This window comes from Periplaneta americana, chromosome 15 (genome assembly GCF_040183065.1).
Source record: "Periplaneta americana isolate PAMFEO1 chromosome 15, P.americana_PAMFEO1_priV1, whole genome shotgun sequence".
NCBI lineage: Eukaryota > Metazoa > Arthropoda > Insecta > Blattodea > Blattidae > Periplaneta > Periplaneta americana.
The window spans coordinates 25,792,214-25,803,239 of NC_091131.1; the positions used below are offsets into that span (position 1 = coordinate 25,792,214).

Here is an 11,026-nt window from a genome sequence, read left to right on the forward strand (position 1 = left end):
GGTTGAGGGAAAACCCCGGATAAAACCTCAACCAGGTACTTGCCCGACCGGGAATCGAACCCGGGCCACCGGGTTTCGCGGCCAGACGCGCTGACCGTTACTCCACAGGTGTGGACATGTACTTAGATTAATGAATTTTGATAGAGAGATTTTATCTCTAGTCATTTCTCCACATCCCAATAATCTGCCACTTCCTGTCCACACTCAATGAATTTCGATCCATTTTCGGTTTTTCAAGGAAGAAATCTAACCTTCCTACACTTGTAGCGAACTCCACAGCTGATTTCTACATATGGAGGGAATAAACTGATTGACCAATATTACCAACTCTCAACGTTATGATGTAAGTGGCAGTAGCGGTCCCGAGTCAATTTTCAGCGAATTTCAAACATAAGGGAATTTTAGAAGATGAAAATTTGTCCTAAAGGAAAAAAAAGAAAAATGTGGATTATAATGAGTGAACGAGCTATCATAAGTTTTTTTAAACAAAAAATAATCATTACACAAGAAGTCTTTCAGTTATGAAGAGTCCGCTGCAAGAATGATGGATGTCCTTTGGAATACATTTTGCAGGAGAAGCAATTGAAAGTTTGAAATGCTTAGCGCTCAAAGCTTAACTGTGATTTTCCGATCATTACTGGACAATGACTATCAGTGTTAATGCCATATAACTCTCTATGTCTTAAGCTATGCATTGACAGTCTTGGTTCATTTTCGACAAGAAAGTGACATCCATCATTCTTGCAGTGGACTCTTCATATGTCTAACTCTATCCCAAAATTCACTGATGTAAGTAAATCCATCCTGGAGTAATTAATTTTTTTCCTACAAAAAATTTAATTTTTCAATAAGTTTTCATAACAAAAAAAAGTTACAAAATCCACAGTTTGGAAGCTGTTTGCAGTAAAAACTTCATTTTTCACAGATATTTGATCCCTGTATAGGCATCAGAGGGTTTCACATAAGTATAAAGATAGGAGTGAAACATCACTTTTGAAGGGGTGTCAAGCTTTTGGTACGAACTGTAAATCTCAAGTTCCCAGACAGCATTGAAACAGGATCCGCTAAATGTACAGCTACAAACGCCACCGTATGTGCGACAGACAAGAAAAGGAGTTACGTGAGAACAGGGTGGCCACCTACTTTGTTGCAAACCATTGTCACTCTTCTGCAGCTAAGTGAAGACACAGTTCTTGGTGTTGGATTGCAACAAAGGGTGTTAAAAGATGTAATGAGTAGGCGTAGATGCGTCACTCGCAATGTTAATATTGCAGACTGTTTAATGACGTAGACACATCATGACCGTCATTATGTAACTTTCTCCATTGTTCTCGCAAGTCATCCCTCTTTGGTTTAAATGTTTAGACGCCTTTCATTTGTCGTTACCAGCGTTCCAGTAGAAGTGCAGGCACACAATGAACTTGCAACAGAAATGTTATTACCGGTAACTGAAGTAAACCACTTCGAGTAATAAAATTACGCAATATCTGCTCACATTTCTAGTAAAGTGACCACATTCCTCAGAGTCGTACCAAATAGGTAACTATCGCAAGAACCCCTCTGCTCTTGGTAATTTTGCCGATCAGGTACAATACTATTCTACACGCAGCTATAACTGATTCTTGATTCCTCTATGCTTCTGCACTTTACGGGGGCGAATTATCTTATGGGTTATGATAGTAAAATTGGTTAAACAATGTCATGTTTTATTATTAAATGCAAAAGTGGCATATATAACATACCAGGAATTTTACTAGTGATTCATTTTTGTAATTGGGCTTACTTGATGAAATGCGAAATACTTTTACGTGAGATATGTCTTCTTTTATTACGCCCGTATATAATTTAACGTCAAGACACAAGTTTTTTTACCCACGACTTAATCTAACACTAACGTCCTAACTCAGCCTATACTCGTAACTATTCACTAGTGTAGAAAGTCAAACAATTTTGTTTAAGTCTCAAACCATTGGTTATTTCATTTGACTTGGTAAAACCGGAACATCCAAGCGTCCCGGCCAAACCTGGCAGGGACAAAGGGACAGGACTCTGAAAACCGGAACATCCAAGCGTCCCGGCCAAACCTGGCAGGGACAAAGGGACACGACTCTGAAAACCGGAACATCCAAGCGTCCCGGCCAAACCTGGCAGGGACAAAGGAACATGACTCAGAAAACCGGAACATCCAAGCGTCCCGGCCAAACCTGGCAGGGACAAAGGGACAGGACTCTGAAAACCGGAACATCCAAGCGTCCCGGCCAAACCTGGCAGGGACAAAGGGACATGACTCTGAAAACGGGAACATCCGAGCGTCCCGGCCAAACCTGGCAGATACCAAGGGACAGGATCTGAAAATCGGAACATCCAAGCGTCCCGGCCAAACCTGGCAGGGACAAAGGGACAGGACTCTGAAAACGGGAACATCCGAGCGTCCCGGCCAAACCTGGCAGGGACCAAGGCACAGGATCTGAAAATCGGAACATCCAAGCGTCCCGGCCAAACCTGGCAGGGACAAAGGGACAGGACTCTGAAAACCGGAGCATCCAAGCGTCCCGGCAAAACCTGGCAGGGACAAAGGGGCATGACTCTGAAAACCGGAACATCCAAGCGTCCCGGCCAAACCTGGCAGGGACAAAGGGACATGACTCTGAAAACCGGAAATGTCCCAGCCAAATCGGGACGTCTGGTCACCTTACTTCTAGTCTAACGAAATTGAACGAGTTTTGATTGGTTTTAGCAGTGTAAGTAACGGCCAATTCTCACAGTAGTCATTAACGTTGTATGGAAACCATACTCATGAACATGGATGTACTTTGATAATGCGGTATCCTGACGAAAACGTGGCAACGTGCTGACTGTTAGTGGAGAATTTTCCTGTATTTATAAAAAATAATGTTATGTCCAAATTAAGTCCCGATGTGGACTTAGATTAAGGTTCTCCGAGCCGTTTAAGCGCTTACTCTTACTTTATTATGTGGGTTCTTTGTTGGGATACTTTATGAGACTGGATTTAAATACAATTTAAAGATTCCAAAAATAATGTTGGCTATACAATATCGTCCGTTGCTTCCATTTACTAAGTAAATTAATGGTTCCCAGACGCTATGTCCACGAATATTTCGTCCACTATTTCGTACGTCCCTTTGATATTATGTCCACTATATTTTTTCGTCCTCTGGTGTTTTATGTCCACTATTATTTCGTCCAAATTTAAATGTCCATTGTGCTATTTTGTCCTCTGAATGTTTGGTTCACATTTTATTATGTCCTACATTTATCTTTGTTCTCTTTATTAAGTTGTCCATTTTATTTTCTCTTCCAGTACACTGTGTCCAATATTCCTGATATTTACATAAATTGCTTAAAAACTAATACACTATTATTACTATACCACTACCGCTACTATAATAATAATAATAATAATAATAATAATAATAATAATAATAATAACAATAGTAATAATAATAATGTGAATAAAAGTGGTAAGTATAATAATTAACACTTGATGCACTAACAATATCCTTTTTTGTTTTATTTCAAGGAAAGCGAATGTGTTCTCTGATAAAATGAAAAAAAGCACAGATACAGAATAAATAGTCAGTCATTAAACTAATTCAATTCATTCATTAATTGTTTAGACATAATGAGTAAATCGGTGCAGTAAAAACTTCCAATTTGCTTATACTGTACTTATATAAAATCCATTAAGCTATAAAATATACTAATTATTTATTAACGAATATATTCCTTGGAGTCAAAAAAGACTCCAGGTAAGTAGCATGAAATTTTAGAGCAGCTAAGTTGCGAGGGTTAACAGAAATAAGGATATTATAACATAATATTATGAGAAAGCACATGAACACATGTTACAATGTTTGTTAAGGTTCGGGACGGACTTCCCTTAAATGTCAAGTTCTTTACTATGTATGGGTTTCCTGACGTTTCCTATTGCTTTATTCTTATTATCCTTCCATTCTTAAATACTATTATAAATCTTCCTTCTGCTACCTCCGTTCTATTGCTTTTGAGTAGGCCTACTGGAACCATGATTAGCTTATTCGCTTCTGCCATTTTTCTGCACTGACGTATATCTCTATTTGCAAGCACGATACATTTTTAAACAAAATTAAAGAGCTTTGAAAGCAAATTGAACTCATGAACATCAAGAGGATAGTGATTCTTCAGATGGTTCACCAGTACTCTGAAGCCATAACTCATTACTTTTTATTGCTTACATCCCAGTTGGGTATAACTACTGTACCACAGTCTACTATATACAGTCACGAAGCTTGAGTTTTGAGGATGCTAGAAACAATATAGACTGTGACGGTTCTACTGTATTTTGCATTGCCTGTAATGAGGTGATATTAGCGATCCTAGTGGTGAGCAACTATCTAATGTTTGCATATTTACTACGTATTGAGCTTCGCGACTGTACATACTAGACTGTGACTGTACCTTCAAATATATATATATATATATATATATATATATCGATCAACCGAAGGGTATCCGTTAGCGCATCATCATAGACGTGACAGTCATTGCACATAGCGTTGTAATAAAGAGGCAATACAGTTGCTTCGTCCGCAGATCTTGTTCTTTATTATTGTCTTCAAATTACTGTACTGCGCCGCATTAATAGACACATGCACATGCCGACTTTCCAATCCTGTAATGTACAGACGCGCTTTTTTCATTCCATCTACGGTATTAATTCGAACATCCTGCTTCCTTCCGCTATTTCTGCATGATGTCTTACTGGCCATTTCTTTATCTGTTTTCAACATTTCACCAGAATTAATTTGCGTGCAATTTCTACGGCGAAAAAAGAAAGGAGAAATTTAATCTTCCTCCTATGCTGTTATTACATAACTGTGGTGCAAGACGGAAGATTCTTTTAACGTGTAGCTTTGAAGCTAATGACAGTTAATGGATCTTAAGAATTTAGGTTGAAACTCAAGTAAAGACGAGATTTTATGTATTTTACGATTTCCATAACTTAACGGTACACTCTGTATTTATAAAATTGAGTAGCCTACTCTGTTTATCAAAGGATTGAAAAATGGCTGGAGCTTGTAAAAGTTCCATTACATCCTCCTATTACCAAAATAATGAAGTACCAGTGGAACCGGCGTTTCCGATATACTGCATATTGTCGTAAATACGTTTTTGTTCTTGAGTTAATTTAAGGAAATAACTTGTTATCAAGGATAGCCATGATTTGTTCTATTTACTTACTTACAAATGGCTTTTAAGGAACCCGAAGGTTCATTGCCGTCCTCACATAAGCCCGCCATCGGTCCCTATCCTGTGCAAGATTAATCCAGTCTCTATCATCATATCCCACCTCCCTCAAATCCATTGTAATATTATCCTCCCATCTACGTCTCGGCCTCCCTAAAGGTCTTTTTCCCTCCGGTATCCCAACTAACACTCTATATGCATTTCTGGATTCGCCCATACGTGCCCTGCCCATCTCAAACGTCTGGATTTAATGTTCCTAATTATGCCAGATGAAGAATACAATGCGTGCAGTTCTGCGTTGTGTAACTTTCTCCATTCTCCTGTAACTTCATCCCTCTTAGCCCCAAATATTTTCCTAAGCACCTTATTCTCAAACACCCTTAACCTATGTTCCTCTCTCAGAGTGAGAGTCCAAGTTTCACAACCATACAGAACAGCTGGTAATATAAATGTTTTATAAATTCTAACTTTCAGATTTTTTGACAGCAGACTAGATGATAAAAGCTTCTCAACCGAATAACACGCATTTCCCATATTTATTCTGCGTTTAATTTCCTCCCGAGTATCATTTATATTTGTTACTGTTGCTCCTATTTGTTCTATTTAGTATATATAAAATATTCGATATAATAAAATAATAATAAAAAACAGAGAATTTAACCAACAGACATAGCTGGCTTTCGTACATTATGAAAAAGCGTTTATCCGTGAAAATCGTAATACGGTATCACAAATACCAATAACAATAATTATTGATATCTATAACATTCGATAAAAGCGATACAAGGTATGGAAACAGAATAGTAATCGAGATAGGATTCTTTGTACGTCCGATGAAACGATAGACTGAGACCGTAACAGGCCACTAAGCCTAATGCATGATAAAGGAAAAGAAGAAGAAACACAATTCACGAAATGAAGCAATACAAATCAAAGAGTAAAACAAGGAGGTACCTAGATTGTCATCAATTTTGTTCAACAAATATTTGAACTACAAGAATGAAAAAGTGAAGTAGCGGCATATAATGATTGTAATATTGGACGAAGTTAATTAACCCTTCAGTGCTCGCGACAAAATTTGTGACAAGTACTAGCGCGGATTACATTTTTAATCCATCTCTTTTTTTATAATCAATTAGTTTGCACGTATGAATATATAATTTTACAAAAACAACACACACAGATATAGCATTACTTTACTGATTCTATTAAACTGTTCGTCATATAACATAATATTATAGTATGCAACTATCAAGTTAAGTAATGATACTGCTATTACCTAACTGGTTGCATAATGTGAATAACATATTAAATTAAAATGCAACTAATTTTATTTATTATAAACATCAACAACAATATGTTCAAAATTTCTTATATTAATTCTTGCAGTTGATGATGCTACAAAAGACTGAATAGTAGAATTTGCAGTATTTTCAATATCTGAATCCGCGTTTGGACTCGTTTTAACAATGCTTCTTTATTTATTCTAGTAAGCCCTACTGCTGTTCTTCTACTATAAACGAAAATATATCGTGTTCAAAACTAATGAAACAAACATAAACGAATCTCCTCACGCAGGAAGAAACTAGTAATAATATAATCGCCTCTTCACAAAAGAAATTTTCAAAACTAATAAAAATAATACAATTACTTTTATAACAAAATTAATTTTTTTATCGATGTGGATAAAACGTTGTACGATATACTTATCGTAACTTCATATTACTCATCGTAATAATAATATGCGTTACAAGAGCTGTATGTTGAAGTTTTCATGTTCGAGGAAAAGTTTGAAAAAGCGAAACGTAGTAGAGCTTTATTAATTTCCGAGAATTGAAAGAAAACATACCGCTCGTGTATCGTACATTATTTTGTGCGAAGATCGTTTATTACATACCTAAAAGAGGAATTTCGAATTAGTTGCAATGAAATCTCCATCTTGGTTTCTGTTCAATGACGGCAAATTTGCAAAACAAAAATATCTATCTTCAACATTGTTGCTTTAAAATGTTTTCTGTGTTTACTATACTCCAGCAGGCCGTGATATAAGTCTGTCTTCCCCCCCCCCCAGTCTATGGAATCTTGTTGATTTTTTCACGGTTTCCTTAATGTTACTTGCATCACGAATGCAGTAACTTTAGTGGAGTTGTAGAGTTTACTTAATTTTTGCAAATATTTAAAAACAATAATTAACAGTGCAATTTAGGTGAAATCGCAGTGGTAAGTTTCCAATTTATAATTATTACTATATTGAATGTCTCTAAAAATAATATGTTAAAAGCCTAAAGCAGTAAAATCAATAGGCCTATGTCACTTAAGCGGTAAGAAGAGGGAAATTGTTGTGTGTTAGGTTGGGAATACTGAATGTGGAATTTTAGACTTTCCGCGGATTGGTTTTGTGCGGAAACCAAGCAAATACGCACGATCTCGCACAAATAATTATTACATTCTACTACGGCTATTGAAAATTAAAAGTCGACGGAATGCATAGCAACAGTTTCTCATGCAACGATGTAGGAAACAGTTGCTATCGTCATAACACTCATTCAATTTTTATAAATAACGTGTCACTGCGACCTGAAAACAGACATTTATCATAAAGTAACGTTGAACAATACAATTGAACAGCGATAGATCAAAAATATATATTTTAACTTCAATATTATAATGGTTCACTGTTGAAATATATAATAAATAGCATACAATCTTTCGGCAAGAGCCAGATAATTTAGGTCCAACATGACTGTGGGCGAAACCAAATATGATAACCAGGAAATACGAGTATATTGTTAACGTTCGACATACATCACCATGCTTTCGTCAAGCATTACGTAAATGATACGTACTGTCTTGAATACAGCGCATTTGCTATAATAGGTTCCGCATAAGACGTGCAAGTTGTTCCTTGAATCAACGCAGTTACATTCCTTTTTGTGCACCTATAAGGCTATCACCATTATTTCCAGGTGTGCAACAGGTAAATAACAGTTCTTACGTTGACCTGACCTGTCGGGAGGAGTCTTACTTCTTCGTCGATATTGTTCAGTCGTTGAAACGCCGCATAGCAATTTTAACATCACTTGACGTTAGTCCTATAAGTACTAGCTATAGTGTCTGTAATGACGAGTCCATTATGACATTTAATATAATATAATTTTGCAAAGCTAACATCACTTACTCTTCAGTAGTGTCAGTTAATAACGTTTACCCTCTTACACGCCGAAAGACATATTAAAGAAACAAGAACCCGATCGGATGTAGCTCAGTCAAGTGGTGACGTCTGACTGAAGGTACAGAGGGTTTGACATTCGATAGATTCTAAGAGATTTTTAATCAGTGGTGTATTTCTAAACAAAAAAATGACTTGGATCAGGGATTTCTGTAGTATCGGTAGTAGTTGTCTGTCATCGTCGCTTTCATCATCATCATCATCATCATCATCATCATCATCATCATCATCATCACCCTCACCATTTCCACAGGAATACTTGTGGAATGTCAGACGAAAATACATGGCTCGAATCTAAATATGTAGGTTGTTAGGTCTGTGGAGAAGATTTCATTATGGAATTGATTAAATATGAATAAAATTTGGCTTCTTGTAAATTCAAAATTTGACAGTAATATGAAAATAAGAAAAGTGCCCTGCCCATCTCCCGACTTCGAAAAATAATGTCTACCTAGCCTGAAATAAACCCCTGTTTCTGATATATAATGTAATTGCGTGGTAGAATTCTCTCAGAATAAATTTTTTTTTCCTAAAGACATTTTCATTTCGATATTATATTGCGTGTCACTTTATCATATTATTATTGTCCGAGAAATCCTAATGATTACCATGCTTGCAATTATAGCCAAGGTGTACCCGGTACAATGAGGTAAAAGAAAATAAGTTGGGAGACCAGTATCATAGAACAATGATATATATATATATATATATATATAAGACAGGTTCGTATGTGTGTCCCTGAATTCATGTGAGTGAATGACGAAAAGTCAAGTACCCGCCATTAGTAAAAAAAAAGTTTCTTCAGTTATAAAGAACTCTGGACAATTTTTTTTTATAAATATTCTACGTATGATGAGTCCACGAGAGTTTGTTATCAATGTAAAAACCAAGAAGTTTGACAACTTCATCAGAATTGTCACCACCTTTTTTAACTGGGAATTTATTGAAGAGCCGTTTTGCACTAAACCAAATAATTAATTTGTTCATACTTTTTAGCAGAATTATCATTTCTCCGGGAGACATTGAAACAGTAGTGGCATTAGCAGAGATTGCAGTTGAAGGGTGTGATGTGAGCCCAAAACACGCTCAGTCCGTTTGGCCATTTTTATGATCTTACATATATATTATTTTTATATACTTCAATCATTATATTTTAAGCTTGTTTTCTTCCAAAAATTTGTGGTATTGTGCATGTCACTTGAGAAGTTGCTCTGTCCGTAGACAGTGGATAAAAAAAACTAGCCCAGATCTTTCATAAAAATGAACTGAACGAGTTTTGGGATCACACTATTCAATTTAACCTTGAAGGATCCAAATATAGTTTTTACAATCAAAGTAACAATGATTCATTCTTTTGTTCCAGCTTCTAGAGAGCGAGATTGAGAAGTCCAACGTCAACAACTACGAGAGGCGAATGTTGTACAAAAGGGAAGTCCCAATGATTGCCACAGAACAGCAGCAGTTGCCACTCGTGTCTGCACAACAATGAAATCCGACAACGGTTGACGACATGGCCAGTGATATGGAATAAAACGAGAAAGCTACTTCTCTGAAAAATAAACCTGATATAATAAAAATATTTTATAATTTCTGTGTATTTATGTGTTTAATAATATAGACTGGAAAAGAGTATAATGGATTTTAAAACAACTTAAACTTGTTACAAATAACTTTGTACAATTTTCCGCCCAAAGCGAAATTCCATGAGGCAGTGTTCCTGATATTACGAAACAAAATATCGTCGCAGAATGACATTTAACACTCAATATCAAGTGCAAAGCCCTCATTTTCAAAAGCAATACTTATTCGGATTCATTGACGCTTTTTTAAAAGCAAACTGAGCAATAAAGGATCATTACCTTGAATGGTCAGTCAAAATTAAATAATTTTTCCTCTGATAATACAGAAGATGGAATTTGATTTGGATGGAAGTTCATGTTCTCAATAAGTCAAATCATACGTGTCAATTCCCTCAAAATTTGAATTTTAATAAATGTACAGCCGTCCCAACTTTTCATAAACAGATTTCGGCCTTGACTTCTATGAACTGGAGTCAGAGAATATTCTACACATAGGCAATGTGTTGTTGGGTAGGTTCAGTTTTTATAAGTCACATTTAAATATATCTTTGAGACAACTATTGTCATTGTGTTGAAGAAATTAACATGTGAAAAAATAAAGTAGTTATAATGTTTCATTTAATGATTTCCTTAAATAAACTTGCATGCATTCCACATGTTAATTCAATATATTCCTATAATCCTAACGTCATTATACTTCCAACCTACACATCATGAATCCTCTATCCAAATTTCTCGTTTCTGATCCTGAATCACGTTCGTATTTCGAAGAAACGTGGAATGTTATTCTAGAGTGTAATTTTGAATAGTCTTTCTGATACATAACATTCTATATCTCTCGAACATTGACAGGAAACTTGTCTCCCTTAAGGATCACATACATTCAGAGTACTTTTCTGGAGGTAAGACTGTACAAACTTAAATCCACAGAAAAATCCCCTCGTGTCTGGGCGTAAAGTATTAAGACTTC

At 36.0% G+C, this 11,026-nt stretch overlaps 1 protein-coding gene across 1 annotated transcript in view; it reads left to right on the top strand.

The window, feature by feature from the left end:
- Proc (Proctolin) overlaps window positions 1–10,335 on the top strand; it is an 80,972-nt gene extending 70,637 nt beyond the window's left edge. Inside the window, exon 3 of the mRNA XM_069846840.1 lies at window positions 9,840–10,335. Within this exon, the coding sequence (XP_069702941.1) occupies window positions 9,840–9,965 (126 nt within the window). The 3' untranslated portion in view covers window positions 9,966–10,335. The remainder of the gene's footprint in view (window positions 1–9,839) is intronic.
- The last annotated feature ends 691 nt before the right edge of the window (window positions 10,336–11,026 follow it).